This window comes from Danio rerio, chromosome 25, assembly GCF_052040795.2.
Source record: "Danio rerio strain M-AB ecotype USA chromosome 25, GRCz13ab, whole genome shotgun sequence".
Classification (NCBI taxonomy): Eukaryota; Metazoa; Chordata; class Actinopteri; order Cypriniformes; family Danionidae; genus Danio; species Danio rerio.
In genome coordinates this window covers 1447501-1464420 of record NC_141045.1, presented here as the reverse complement: position 1 = coordinate 1464420, position 16920 = coordinate 1447501, and the positions used below count along the sequence as shown (strand labels likewise).

Below are 16920 nucleotides of genomic sequence, written 5' to 3'. Positions count from 1 at the left end.
ATTACTGTTTTTTGCATTGTTGTGAAGATTGGTTAAGGTATACGTTAATAAAATACAATTTAATGGGCTATTTATTAAATAATATAAACAGTTCTCGACATGAAAACTGTTTTTACATTACTATGAGGGTTGGATTAGGCAACCCTAGGGGTAGACGTTAATAAAATACAATTTAATCGTTAATGTATTTAATAATATAAATAGTACTCGGTATAATTACTGTTTTTACATTACTGTGATGGTTTGATGTAGGATAAGAGAAGGATTGATGTTAATAAAATACATTTAACGAATAATTTAATAAATAATATAAATAATTCTCGTTAACTTCCGGCCGCAGCTGTATCCCTTCTCTGCAGCAGCAGCAGCAACGGTGAAGGGGCGGAGCCTAACACATGTTACGCCCCTCTGCTACACCACGGCGGAGCAACAAGTCGCAACCGGTCCGCTGAATTTCCCGTTGAACGGTGATGATCAGCTCTCGTGCCCTTGAGGAGCAGCAACTCTCGGGTTTTATGATCATTTATGATGCTAATTTGCGATAATCCGATGTGAATGTACTAGCGGACCTGATGGAGAACCGCATCAGCTGTGTTTGCTGTGAAATGACGGACTGGAGATCAGTTTGAAGGTAAGAAACGCGATGTACAGTAATGTCCGCGTCCATATACTGTATTTCAGCACACCGTACTGCTGTTTACACTCATATTATTGCATGTTTAGCAGTAGAAAGAGGATGTTTTAGTGGATATACGAGCACTAGAGTCCGTGTTGTTCATTTAGTATTGAAACTCTTTGCCACGTTTGCAGTGTTTTCATCTAAAAGCAACACAATTCTGATGTTTACATCAATACTGAAGCTTGACATTCTTTATTAAACCACATACAGACATTATTTAATACTAAACACACGATAACTGCTTATGATGCTATTAGTAGATATTTAACTAACATTATTTGGCAGAACTTGTGTAATATACATATAATTCTTATAATATATGAGATATTTTAAGGTTTTATTTGTTTTTTTATTTCTAATCTGTAATCTAATGCCATTTAGCAGTATTTTATGTCTGTAAAATTATGCATTTTAAGGTAAATCCATTAGGAAAGTGCTGTTGTGATACCATTGTTGTAAATATAGTCGTATTTGTGTCAAATATGTAGTGTCTGCATCGAGTTACATCTACAAAAGTGATTATATGTGCATAGATGGCATACAGCATGCCATAAAGTGTCTATAGTAATGTTTCAGTGAACATAAAAGGTCTAAAATGGGTGAAATGTTGCTTCATTGTCATCAAGCATAACAGATAAATAAAACAAGTCAATTAGATATTCTGACATATTTAGAAGTGGACAGATGTTCTGGATGATGTTTTAGTGGATATACGAGCACTAGAGTCTGTGTTGTTCGTTTAGTATTGAAACTCTTTGCCACGTTTGCAGTGTTTTCATCTAAAAGCAACACAATTCTGATGTTTACATCAATACTGAAGCTTGACATTCTTTATTAAACATCATACAGACATTATTTAATGCTAAAACACACAATAATTGCTTATATGATGCTATTATTATAATTATTACACTTTTAACTAACATTATTTGGGAGAATTTGTATGATATACGTAAAATTCGTAAAAAAAAAAAAAAAAAAAAAGAGATATTCCTAAGATTTAATTAGTTTTTTACTTCTAAACTGTACACTAATGTCATTCAGCAGTGTTTTGTGTTTATGAAATTGTGTATTTTAAGGTATATCCCTTTGGAAAGTGCTGTTGTGATACCATTGTTGCAATATAGTCATATTTGGGTCAAATATGTAGTGTCTGCATCGAGTCACATCTACAAAAGTGATTATATGTGCATAGATAAAGTGTCTATAGTAATGTTTCAGTGAACATAAAAGGTCTAAAATGGGTGAAATGTTGCTTCATTGTCATCAAGCATAACAGATAAATAAAACAAGTAAATATCCTTATTCTGACATATGTAGGACTGGATAGATGTTCTGTATGATGTTTTAGTGGATATACGAGCACTAGAGTCCGTGTTGTTCGTTTATTAGCAAAACTCTTAGCTACTTTTGCAGTGTTTTCATCTAAAAGCAACACAATTCTGATGTTTACATCAATACTGAAGCTTGACATTCATTATTAAACCACATACAGACATTATTTAATGCTAAAACACACGATAACTGCTTATATGATGCTATTATTAGACATTTAACTAACATTATTTAACAGAATTCGTATAATATACGTATAATTCTTATAATATATGAGATATTCCTAAGGTTTTATTAGTTTTATTATTCCTAATCTGTAATCTAATGCCATTCAGCAGTATTTTGTGTCTGCAAACGTATGTATTTTAAGGTAAATCCCTTTGGATATTTTCCCACACTCCTATTGCATCTCTGAATATGGGCTCATATCTACATCAAACAAACTCTCGTGTTGTCTGTTCTTTTAAAATACACCCAGCCCTTTGCTTTGACTGTAACGCTGTTTGTTTTGTCATAAGTCACACAACCTTGAACAGAAAAGGCCGGTCTGTCCATTTTTTCCTGTGACGTGGTCGCGGGTTTCCACAGTGAGCGCTTTTGACAATCGCTGACCTCCGAGCTTTCCACATGTAAACACAAACCCTCTTTGTGTTTGACGGCTATAATTAGAGTCTATTAAAATCAGATTTGATTGCATTAGACAATAGATGAATGGTGCTCTGAATATGATCTGCTGTTTGTCTGAAGTGAAACACTCTGTTGCCGTGAATGTGAAGTAAGTGGTTTTGCGGTCGCCTCGGCTTCTGTTTATATTGGAAGTCAAACAGTATTGCTTGGCTCCAATTGCGAAAGCAAATGTCATGCGTGTGTTTGTGTTGAGAAACAGATGCATGTGTATAAATGCTATTGGAAATGTACTGGGCATGTTAAAGGCACAATCCAGCCTGAAATAAAAAGGCATTCATCATTTACTCGCAGTCAGATGCTTGCAAACCTTTATGAGTTTCATTTAGCTGAGCAAACGAGTAACCATTGACTTGCAGAGTATTTGTTTCTCCTATTATATTAGTCAACAGTGTTGGGGAAAGTTACTTATGAAAGTAATGCATTACAATATTGAGTTACTCCCCAATAAAGTAAGTTGCATTACTTGATTACTTATTATAGTAATGCATTACGTTACTTTTGAGTTGCGTTTCTTGTTCTTAGGCCTGTCATAATAATCAATATACAGATTTATCGCACAACACATGCACATACGCTCAATCATTTTTGGTGATGCAATATCTATCGGCCATACATACAAACCAATTCTAGCCACATTTGCTGATTGTGCAACATCTCTCTCTATTGGAGCTGTCAGTGCAGTATGGTTAATAAAACACTGCAGTATTTACTGTACATTACTACAGTGTTCCCCTGGGTGTCTGACAGCTGAATATAGATCTGGAAGTAGATATTACATCCTCTGTTACTCTTTATGTTGCACGTTATTGTTAGCATTTATTATTATTTATTAGGGATATGCGTTTTCACATTCTGATTCCTCATTATTAAAATGGCTATAATTAAATTAATTATTGAGAATGAAAGATGATGTGTTCTTTGGAAGAGTGCGCGTGCATTGTGATGATATTATATTGTCATTCTGGCGTTATATAAAGATGAGTGGCATGAAATGGTCTTAAAATGACAATAATATCGTTTATCGCAATATATTTTGGTGCAATATATCGTACCACAAAAAATGGATATCGTGATATCTTTTTTAATCAAGGAGCTTTGCTATTAACTACACACTGTGTAGCCTTCATTTAACTTTAAGAAGCACATCAGTGAATAATAATGTAAGATAATGTTATCGTCTGAAACTTCCTGACGCAGAGCACTACAGTGTGTGTGTGTGTGTGTGTGTGTGTGTGTGTGTGTGTGTGTGTGTGTGTGTGTGTGTGTGTGTGTGTGTGTGTGTGTGTGTGTGTGTGTGTGTGTGTGTGTGTGTGTGTGTGTGTGTGTGTGTGTATGCGTGCGTGTATATATATATATATATATATATATATATATACAGTTGAAGTCAGAATTACCCCCACCCCCCTCCTTGTTGCAATTGGTTTTCTTTTTTAAATATTACCCAAATTATGTCAAACAAAGCAAGGACATTTTCACAGTATGTCTGATAATATTTGTTCTTCTGGAGAAACTCTGATTTGTTTTATTTCGGCTAGAATAAAAGCAGTTTTTAATTTTTTAAACACCATTTTAAGGTCAATATTATTAGCCCCTTTAAGCTATATTTATTTTTGATAGTCTCCAGAACAAACCATCGTTATACAATAACTTGACTAATTACTCTAACCTGCCTAGTTACCCTAATTACCCTAATTAAGCCTTTACATGTCACTTTAAGCTGTATAGAAGTGTCTTGAAGAATATCTAGTCTAATATTATTTACTGTCATCATGACAAAGAGAAAATAAATCAGTTATTAGAGATGAGTTATAAAAAAAACTGCTCTGTTAAACCGAAATTAAGGAAAAAAAATAAACAGGGGGCTAATAATTCTGACTTCAACTGTGTTGTAACACAGTTGTTTTTATTGTTTTTATTATACAATTATTATTCTAAATAAATAACAAAATGTAACTGGAAAACTATCTAAAGACTTAACTGGAGTGATGCTAAGATAATTGAAGAAACTGAATTGAAAAATATTAATTTCATTATAATGAAATTCTATAGACAATCCGAAAGATGTTACATAGAATTATCTGTTGTGTGTTGTTTTAGACGCGACTCATGGCCGAGAATTAGGTTTATTAAATCTAATCTCCCTGTTCATCCCTTTATTTTGCTTCTCACAAAAAGATCTTCCAGGAGGCATGCTTAGTCTAAATAAAATAACCCTCATGTTATTTAAACTTTGTTTTGTCCACTTGCAAAACTCACTGCGTGAGACTGTTACGCCGGTTTTACAATGCGTGAGCAGCGCGGCTATTTTTTCGGCATGCAAATTCACAACCGGGCAGAGCAGCGCATCAAGCAGGAGCAGTGTGTGAAGCGCGCAGGTGTTGTTTGTTTCTGCGCACATGCTCAGTTTGCTTTTTGATTAAACTACATTGCTTTCACCAGCGTTGGTTCAGTTGCACATAGAGAATAACGTCTTTATTCTGGGGTTACCTCTCTTAACAAATACACTTGCATTTAAAGTAAATCGGATCTCAAAACATTTACTAGGGCACTGGCGATTTTTACTGGAGCACGTGCTCCAGGAAATGGGGTATAGCAATGGGCCTGTCTCCAACCCTAATTCATTCACCCAGGCTTGCTTAACTTCAGTTTCATCCATAACTTCCTGTCTGAACAAGATTGCATAACATTTTTAAAGTAACTCAAATGTTATTACTTAATATTTTTTACCTAATGTGTTACTTTAACTCATTCATTCATTCATTCATTCATTCACTAATTCATTCATTTCCTTTCGGCTTAGTCTATATTTCAGAAATCACCACCGTGGAATTAACCCCCAGCTTTATTTTAAAAAATCACAGTATGTCTGATCATTTTTCTCGATCTGCTCTTGAGATCTTAAAATCTCCCAGAGACATTCAGCAGCATTAATTGCAGTCATTTTTCCAGCAGATGTCCTCTGAATGCATCTTTCAGACCTCCTCCTCCAGCCGCCTCATCAGCCTCTATTCTGCTAGGGTTGTAAATGCCAGCTCATGTAGAGTTATACAGACACTAGAGTCTGCTGTTAGTCACGTCAGGACGCAGAACGTGTCAGCCGTGGAGATTTTCTTACATTTGCATTATTTCTGCTTCTGAACTTCTGACATCCTTCTAGTGCGCTTCGTGCCCAGATGTCCACCTTCTGGCGGTTTGCATGTCTGCTCGCTGTTTAGTCATGCTGTACGTGCAGGTGGCATCAGGGTTGCCAGGTTTTTGCAACCGAACAAGCACAGTGGGCAGTCAAACTAAGCCACTCCCATTCATTAAATATGCATTTTACTTTACTCTATGTGAGTCGTAAGTGACACGCGTTAAAGCTGATGATTATGCATGTTCTTTATTAACCTGACAGCTGAGGAAATGAGCTCGTCATTAATGGATGACTTGTTAGGATTGGACAATATTTGGATTCAAGAAGCTTTTATTTACTGATTTTTGGCATAAAAGAAAAACTGATGATGTTTATTTTGCTATTCCCAATAATAAACTCATACAATATCTGACTGATTTTTGCATTTTACAGGGTTCTTTTTCTGATTAAAGAATATAAACAGTGTTTGTAATACTAATTATGAAGATACAGGGTTCAACGCTAAGGATTTTCTCTGAGATTATCTGAGATATTTAGGAGTGGATAGATGTTCTTGGTGATGTTTTAGTGGATAGACGAGCACTAGAGTCTGTGTTATTCGTTTAGTATTGAAACTCTTTGCCACGTTTGCAGTGTTTTCATCTAAAAGCAACACAATTCTGATGTTTACATCAATACTGAAGCTTGACATTCTTTATTAAACATCATGCAGGCATTATTTAATGCTAAAACTCACGATAATTGCTTATATGATGCTATTATTATAATTATTACACATTTAACTAACATTATTTGGGAGAATTTGTATTATATACGTAAAATTCGTAAAATAAATGAGATATTCCTAAGATTTTATTTGTGTTTTTACTTCTCTACTGATCCGACCGGGCCCGTGGTTTAGATTTTTACTGGCCTCACCAAAAAAATTAAAATAAAAAAGAGAAGTTAATAGCTCTTTTTAGCCACATATTTTAAATAATGTGTCTAAAATAAAGTAATGTCAGTGAATCTAAAATTTCAGTGCCTAAAACATGTTAATAAATGTTTAAAGAGAAAAATTCAAAGTGTTATGCACACAAAAAGAGCAGTATGGAAAATGTGGTGGAATTTTATTGCAGTTTGAAATTATTTAACATAAGGTGGCTGACTTGCCAAACTGACAAAATTGTGCAAAACATCATTTCATTTTTTGTCGTGTCGTTCCCACGTAAATGTCTGCTTCCAAAACGTTAGAAACAGACATTTTCTTTTAGCTTTATAATTTGTTGTCGTCATGTTGCCGTTTCTTCGCTGCACTGATTGTCACCAGGTAATGGGCAAAAACAGCATGCTCAAAACGTCAAATCACATAAGAGGAACCAAAGAGCAACATGGTGTTTACGACATCACAGAGATGAGAGCATTTAAAGATTTAAAAGCACGATGGTAAAATGCATGTAATTGCACGTAATATTTACTCGATAAGTACATTGTAAGACATTAGTAATTTCAGTGTAAGTGCAGATTAGTTAAGGCCCCTAATATAAAGTGGAACCATTACTGTAGTACAATTCTGCAGGAAAAGTGAGGACTTGGCAACCCTGGGTGAGATGGCAACATAATGCCACGCTGTAAGCTCCCTCAATCATATAACAATACACTAAATATCATTCTCAATATCTCGCATGGAGACACACAAACAGTGCTCTAAACAATGCACAAACTGCAGGTCAGCACGCTGATGTTGTGTAAAACGTTGTGAAATTATAGCATCAATATAAATGCTGACAACGTCCTCTGAATTTCATTTGTAATTCAACGTCTTGCTTCAAAATGACAGTACTGTGATAACATCCGAAATGCTTTACAAAGCCCTATTTTAAATGCTTTGAGACCAATTAAACGAGAACTATTCTCAAATGTGAATCTTTAAAGACTGGTTTAGGTTTTTATCTGGCGTGTTATTTTTAGTTTGATGTCTTTGTGTTGTTATGGAAATTAGTTATTCATGAGCTGTTTGTAAATGTCAGCTTTTATTGCAATAAATAGCCGATGAAGCTAATAAATAGATTTAATTTATTGGCTTGACTTAAGTGTTGCCAAAGCGCTGCACATTACATAAACAACGGATAAATGAGAGATTATATAACACAAATGTGCATAAAATCAATCAGAAATGAAGGAAACAAACTAAATAATATATAAGATTGGTCACATTTGGATAAACGACGTGTACGCAACACACAAATGCTTGGCACATAAGATTAATTTCAGTGATCACGTCTTTCTGTCATACAGAAATTGCATATATTCCATTATAGTGATAATGATAACTGGTTTATATGAGTGTGTTTTGCAGCTATGATCGCTTTTCTGACTTGCTTTGTAATATATCAGAGAATCTTACTTGCATTGGCTTTGAAATACTCATTTCTTATGAACCACTGCTTCTCTCTGATGACTAGAAGTGTTTTGAGTAAAGAGATGTCGCTATGTAAATAGTTTGGGAGTAAATTTTAGACCATTTGGACGTAATTTGAAGGTATTTTAGCTTCGTGATAGCCGTCTGAGCAGCGCATCAGGAAATCAGCTAAGGCGAGTCTGTGATCGCAGCACTTTCACTTTCTAGAAGAGCTGAATTTGAATAAAACTAAAAGTGAGGTCAGGAGGAGGTCAGCAGGAGGAGGCGGAGGAGGAGGAGGTGGAGGAGGAGGATTTACAGGTGTGCTAGTGACCGCTTGTGTGGAGAAGCTCAGTGTCCATACATGCCTTTATCCAGCCCTTTATCCATCATCCATCCCTTTATCTATTTACCCATTTATCCTTATATCCTTTCATTAATAGATCTATCCATCCATATATCCATCTATCCATTCATCCATCCATATATCCATCCATCCATATATCCATCCATCCATATATCCATTCATCCATCTATCCATTCATCCATCCATATATCCATCCATCCATGTACCCATCCATATATCCATCCATCCATATATCCATTCATTCATTCATATATCCATCCATATATCCATCCATCCATCCATGTATCCATCCATCCATATATCCATCCATCCATATATCCATCCATCCATATATCCATCCATCCATATATCCATCCATCCATGTATCCGTCCATATATCCATCCATCCATGTATCCATCCATCCATCCATCCATCCATCCATCCATTCATATATCCATCCATGTATCCATCCATCCATGTATCCATCCATCCATATATCCATCCATCCATGTATCCATCCATCCATCCATCCATCCATCCATTCATATATCCATCCATGTATCCATCCATCCATGTATCCATCCATCCATATATCCATCCATCCATATATCCATCCATCCATATATCCATCCATATATTCATCCATCCATGTATCCATCCCTCCATATATCCATCCATCCATATATCCATTCATCCATCCATATATCCCTTCATATCCATCCATCCATTTATTCATTCATTTATCCATCCATATATCGTCACTTTAATTATTTATCTATCCCTTTATCCATCCCTTTGTTCATCCATCCATAAATTCATCCTTCCATATATCCATCCATTCCTTTATCCATCCCTTTATCTATCCACCCATTTAACCTTATATCCTTTCATAAATAGATATATCCATCCATCCATATATCCATTCATCCATCCATATATCCATTCATCCATGTATCCATTCATCCATCCATATATCCCTTCATGTCCATCCATCCATCCATTTATTCATTCATCCATCCATATATCAACACTTTAATTATTTATCTATCCCTTTATCCATCGCTTTGTTCATACATCCATAAATCCATCCTTCCATATATCCATCCATTCCTTTATCCATCCCTTTATCTATCCACCCATTTATCCTTATATCCTTACATAAATAGATATATCCATCCATCCATATATCCTTCCACCCATATATACGTCCTGACAGCCTTTCATACATCCATCCATATATCCATCTATTTATCAATCCATCCATCCATCCATCCATCCATCCATCCATCCATCCGTCTATCCATTTGTCTGTCAATCCATATATCCATCCATCCATATATACATCCCTTTATCCATCTATTCATCCAGCCATACGTCTATCATCCGTGTCCACATGTCCATTCATCATTTATACATTCATCCATCTTTTCGTATATCCATCCATGTATCCATCCATCTGTATTCCCATCCACACAGCCATTCATACATCCATTCATATATCCATCCCTTTATCCATTTATCTTTCTATCTATCCATCCATACATGCATCCACATGTCCATTCATCATATATCCATCCATCCATATATTCGTCCATCCATCCATATATCCATCCATAGATCCCTTCATCCATGAATCCACATGTCTATTCATCATATATCCATCCTTCCATATATCCATATACCCATCCATCCATCCATCCATCCATCCATCCATCCATCCATTCTTTCATATTTCCGTCTATACAGCCATTCTTACATCCATCCATATATTCATCCGTCCATCCATTTGTCTGTCCATATATCCCTCCAAAGATCCATCCATCCGTCTGTTTGTCCATATATCCATCCATCCATCCATATACTCATTAATCCATCCATATGTCCATCCATCCATTTATCCGTCCATCCATCCATACAAGCATTCATACATCCATCCATATATCCATCCATCCATCCATCTGTCCATCCGTCCATCCGTCCATCCATCCATCCATCCATCCATCCATCCATTTATGGATCCATCCATTTATCCATCCATCCAATGCCTTGTAATGTTTCTCTGAGTGTGTCTATGAAAAAGTGTGTGTGTGTGTGTGTGTGTGTCAGTCAGACGTCTCACTGTGTGTGTGTGTTAGACATCTCAAAAAGGGAAAGAGATGTGTGTTAGACATTTCTGAGTGTGTGTGTGTGCGACTGTCTGTTAGATGTCTTGGAGTGTGTGTGTGTGTGTGTGTGTGTGGTCAGTCACACCTCTATATTTAGTGCTTGTTATCAGCTTGTTCTCTCTCAGTCACTCTCTCCCAGATGTGACTTGGTTGACCAGCTATTTAGTCAGCTGTTTGCGTGTGTGTGTGTTTGTGTGTGTGTGTGTGCTGTTATCACTTGCCTGAGTGTTTTCACATCTGAAAGGCCTCCAGCTTGCTCCTGTATGGCACATTTCCATAAGAGGACACAGAGAAACATCTGAAGAACGTTCAGTAGAAATATACAAATACGTATAAACTCTGATGTGATGTGATGGAGTGTTCTCAGATGCTGATCAGATGTACATGTGTGTGTGTGTGTGAGGGTCTTTGTGTCATTGATGTTGGTTTCCAGCTCTTCATTGTTGCAGATATGAAATGTTGTTGTGCTGATTGTAAAAGCCTCAGGCCTCCGTCATCACAGTGCTTCAGTATAATCCTTCTGTCATGATTCCCTCCTGAACTGTCTTGAGCATCTGTCTGCGCTCCCGTCTCCAAAAGCCACTGCATGGTGGTTGGTCTGGGTTGGTTGATTGGATAAGTGGTTGTTTGGTTGGGTTTGGTTTGGTGTGGTTTGGATTGGTTAGTTAGTTAGTTAGTTAGTTAGTTAGTTAGTTAGTTAGTTAGTTAGTTAGTTAGTTCGTTAGTTCGTTAGTTGGTTGGTTGGTTTGGTTTGGTTTGGTTTGGTTTGGATTGGTTAGTTAGTTAGTTAGTTAGTTAGTTAGTTAGTTAGTTAGTTAGTTAGTTCGTTAGTTCGTTAGTTGGTTGGTTGGTTGGTTGGTTGGTTGGTTGGTTGGTTTGGTTTGGTTTGGTTTGGATTGGTTAGTTGGTTCGTTGGTTGGTTGGTTTGGATTGGTTAGTTGGTTGGTTGGTTTGGATTGGTTGGTTTGGTTTGGTTTGGTTAGTTGGTTGGTTGGTTTGGATTGGTTGGTTGGTTGGTTGGTTGGTTGGTTGGTTTGGTTTTGTTGGGTTTGGATTGGTTGATTAGTTGGTTGGTTGGTTGGTTTGAATTGGTTGGTTGGGTGGTTGTTTTTGTTTGGATTGGTTAGTTGGTTGTATTTGTTTGGCTTGGTTTTGATTGGTTGATTAGTTGGTTAGTTGGTTGGTTGGTTGGTTTGGATTGGTTGGTTTGGTTTGGTTTGGTTTGGATTGGTTGGTTGGTTGGTTGGTTGGTTTGGTTTGGTTTGGTTGGTTGGTTTGGATTGGATTGGTTAGTTGGTCGGTTGGTTTGGATTGGTCGGTTGGTTGGTTTGAGTTGGTTGATTGGATGGTTAGTTGGTTGTTTTGGTTTTGTTGGGTTTGGATTGGTTGATTAGTTGGTTGGTTGGTTTGAATTGGTTGGTTGGGTGGTTGTTTTTGTTTGGATTGGTTAGTTGGTTGTATTTGTTTGGCTTGGTTTTGATTGGTTGATTAGTTGGTTAGTTGGTTGGTTGGTTTGGATTGGTTGGTTTGGTTTGGATTGGTTGGTTGGTTGGTTGGTTGGTTGGTTGGTTTGGTTTGGTTTGGTTTGGTTGGTTGGTTTGGATTGGATTGGTTAGTTGGTCGGTTGGTTTGGATTGGTCGGTTGGTTGGTTTGAGTTGGTTGATTGGATGGTTAGTTGGTTGTTTTGGTTTTGTTGGGTTTGGATTGGTTGATTAGTTGGTTGGTTGGTTTGAATTGGTTGGTTGGGTGGTTGTTTTTGTTTGGATAGGTTAGTTGGTTGTATTTGTTTGGCTTGGTTTTGATTGGTTGATTAGTTGGTTAGTTAGTTGGTTGGTTTGGTTGGGTTTGGATTGGTTAATTAGTTGGTTGGTTGGTTTGGTTGTGTTTGGATTGGTTAATTAGTTGGTTGGTTGGTTTGGTTTGGATTTGTTGGTTGGTTGGTTGGTTGTTTTGGTTTGGTTGATTATTTGGTTGGTTTGGATTGGTTGGTTGGTTTGTTTGGATTGGTTGGTTTGAGTTGGTTGATTGGATGGTTGATTGGTTGTTTTGGGTTGCTTAGTTGGTTTGGGTTGGTTGGTTGGTTGGTTGGTTGGTTGGTTGGTTGGTTAATTGGATGGTTGGTTGGTCGGTTGGGACAGTGCTGCAAACTCCACTTCTCTCAGCAATATAAGTGCATGTTTATTAAGAAGTAATGATTGTGTTCTAATCTAATGTTCATCTTTGAATGGAAACACAGCTGATGCCTCGGGGTGAATGCGGATGTTTCAAAACTCTCTTTTTCCCAAAGTGAAAAATGAGCCGTCTCTGCTTTTGTGACGATGGCTTCATGAAGAGCGTTAATGATAATTCCCGTAGGCTTGAGTTACTGTAAGGAAATCTGCTGCTTTGAATCGTAACCGATGCTGCGCTCTGTGTCTGATGAACATTTGCTTACACACAGTTAAACACGAACACACACATTCTGTTTTATTCAGTGTTTCTGCTTCTTTTTTTTAAAGCATTGGCTCTTTCTCACATGCGGCTGGTTGGACTAATGCGATCTGCCCACATGAGTGTGTTTAGATGCTGGCACTTCTGAGCTGCTCAACACAATACACCCTTTCACTTTTCTAGGTCAGCCTTCAGTCGCTGTGTGTGTGTGTGTGTGTGTGTGTGTGTGTAACCTAATGCTGCATTTCTGTGTGTTTGCGGGGGAAATCTGAGCTTTTTGTGGATAATCATAATGGTGTGTTTTACAGTATGTCTTTAACTCAGTCTAAGCTGAATATCTAGGTTGCATTTAATGTGTTTATGGGTGAATATATACTTTTAGGAAATTTATGGAGTATTTTCATGATGCATCACGAATCTGCCTTGTTGGAAGCACAGAATGTAAACAATGCCACTGAATGAACCTTATTGGCATATTTTATTTATTATTATAATTAATCTATACAGTCAAATGAAACTTGCATACTTTGTGGATTATTATCAATAATAAATAATGCAGCCAAATGAAACTGGCTTATTTAGTAGATTATTAGTATTATTCATAAACAGTGCAACTTAAAGAAACTTGCAAATTTTGCCATTTTTAAATGACTATTAAACAGTGCAACCAAACGAAACTTGCATATTTTGTTTTTTATTATTATTATTATTATGATTATTTCTATTAAACGATGCAATCAAACGAAACATGCATGTTTTGTTGATTATTGCTGATAAAATTGATCATCTATTGTCTTGTTTTGGGCTGTGCAGAATCAGAAAAAAGATATGAAAGAAACATTCAGAGTACTGTAGACTGACAAAAGTTATAACACATCAAACAGAAGAGAGAAAATAACAAATGATCAGGAATATTAGGATTTCCAGAGCAAGAATCTTGACAACATCCATGTTTGTTTTTATAATTTCTGCTCAAGTAGGTTAAACATTAGGCTGATATCTTTATTAATACAGGTCATATGTGTGTTTGACAACCTACTAAATTCAGTGTGAATGCATTATGACGTGTTTAATCATTGCTGTTGTTGTTGTTTTTTTGGCAGACAATGATGACAGGGCTGATTGATCAGGGTGATGATATGGGCCTGGTGACCCCGATCGAGCTGACGGACCCTCAGAAAGACGAGGAGCCCCAGTGTCCTGCTCATTTCAGACAGAGCCTCATGTGAGAGACGCACATCTGCATATTTATATCCACCAACCCCACTGCAACAGGACTCACTCAATCAAACGGTTTATACAACATTCACAACATTATGCACTATTCCTACTTTCATGAACTGCATAGTGTGTATGGTGTAAAGCCACTGTGAATGTCAACAGCAATCAGAATGCAAATGATTATCATATTGAATTAACTTTGGTTTGACAATAAAAACAACCTCAGGCATAAAAGTCTGATATAAAATGATTGTGGATAAGAATTCTATGATGTAATCAAATCAATCAACTAACCAAACAACCAATGAACTGACCAACTATTCAACCAAGTACTCTATGAACCCACTAACCAACTGACCCACCAGTCAAATAACCCATCCAACCATCTGACCAACCAATCAATAAGCCCATCCACCCACCACCAACCAACAATCAACCAACCCACCTTCCAGCCCACTTACTGACCAACCAATAAATCCGTCAACCCACCATCTAATCAACCAACTTACCAACTAATCAGTGAATTAACCCACCCAATCAACTAACCAACCAACTGACCAACCAATTTAATAACCCACCAACCATCTTACCATACAATCTATTCAACTAACCAACCAATCAACCAGTCAATCAACCCATCAGCCAGCCAACTAATCAACTGACCATACAGTCTATCAACCCACCAAACAACCATCTGACCAACCAATCTATCAACCCACTAATTAACCAACTGACCAAACAATTTAATTACCCAACAACCATCTGATCATACAATATTATTATTAAACCCCCTAACCAACCATCATTCCAACTAATCAATCATTCAACCCACCCAATCAATAACCAACTGGCCAATTTAACAGCCCACCAACCAACCAATCAAATTACACACCAGCCATCTAACCAAACAATCAATCAATTAACCCATCAACCAACCAACTAACTAATTTAACAACACACCGACCATCTAACCAAACAATCAATCACCCCACCATCCAACTGACTAATCAGTTTGACAACCTAGCAACCACATGACCATTTAATCAACCCACCTACCCACCACTCAACTGATCAATCAATCAAATAAGCCACCAACCAATCAGTCAACCAAACCACCACCTAACCAAACAACTAACCAACTGACCAACCAAATTAATAACCCACCGACCATAAAATTTATCAATCAATCATCTCTTTAATTGACCATCTGCCCAATCAATCAATCAATTAATCAATCAATCAATCAACCCACCTGCCAGCCCACTTACCTACCAACCAATAAATTCATCAACCCACTTTCTAATCAACCAACTGACCAACTAATCAGTGAATTAACACACCCAATCAGCTAAACAACCAACTGACCAACCAATTTAATAACCCACCAACCATCTTACCATACAATCTATCTAATCAACCAATCAATCAATCCATCAGCTAGCCAACCAACTATCTGTCCATACAATCTATCAACCCACCAATTAACCAACTGACCAACCAATTTAATTACCCAACAACTATCTGACCATACAATATTATCAATCAACTCTCCAACCAACCATCTGTCCAACTAATCAATCAGTTAACCCAAACATCCACAAACCAACCGGCCAATTGAACAGTCCACCAACCAACAAATCCAATAACACACCAGCCATCTAACCAAACAGTTAATCAATTAACCCATCAACCAACCAACTAATTCAAAAACCCACCGACCATCTGACCATACAATCTATAAACAACCCACCAACCAACTAACCAAACAATCAATCACCCCACCAACTGACTAATCAGTTTTACAACCTAGCAACCATTCAATTAACCCACCTACCCACCACCCAACTGATCAGTCAATCAAATAAGCCACCAACCAATCAGTCAACCAAATCACCATCTAACCAACCAACTGACCAATCAAATTAATAACCCACCGACAATTTATCAATCAATCATCTCTCCAATTAACCATCTGGCCAATCAATCAATCAATCAACCCAACCAACCGATCAATCAGCTCACCCGCCAACCAACTGACCAACCCACTTATCGACCATCTGACCTTACAATCAACCTGTCCACCCACCAACTGACTGATCAATCAATCAGTCGATCAATCAGCCCTCCAATCAACCATCTGACCAACAAATTCAATAACCCATTGACCACCTCACCAACCAATCAGTCAACCCACCCACCAATAGCCAATCAAAGCAACCAGTTAAATCAGATCAATCAACCAGATCAATCAATGAATGTTCTTAACATAGTCATATTGTTCAGTGGGGTTAAATATGGACCCTTCAGCACTTACATAATCAGTGAATATTGATCATGGTTCTGTTGAGGTGCTGTTTCTCCAGACACATTCCCTCACTGCACCACAGTGTGCATGACAGTATGCATGGTGTTCTGCTGGATGGAGTGTGTGTGTGTGTGTTCTGCAGCTCAGAGTGAAAACACACACCCTGTTGCTGGATGGAGTGTGTGTTTTTTGCAGCTCAGAGTGAACACACACACACGCACACACCCTGCTCCTCAA

At 37.3% G+C, this 16920-nt stretch overlaps 1 protein-coding gene across 1 annotated transcript in view; it reads left to right on the top strand.

Annotated features, from left to right (window-relative positions):
- Nucleotides 1–450: 450 nt before the first annotated feature.
- Nucleotides 451–16920, top strand: part of gramd2ab (GRAM domain containing 2Ab) — a 40039-nt gene continuing 23569 nt past the window's right edge. Inside the window, exons 1-2 of the mRNA XM_087311342.1 lie at nucleotides 451–631; nucleotides 14261–14382. Of these exons, the coding sequence (XP_087167468.1) occupies nucleotides 14264–14382 (119 nt within the window). The 5' untranslated portion in view covers nucleotides 451–631; nucleotides 14261–14263. The remainder of the gene's footprint in view (nucleotides 632–14260; nucleotides 14383–16920) is intronic.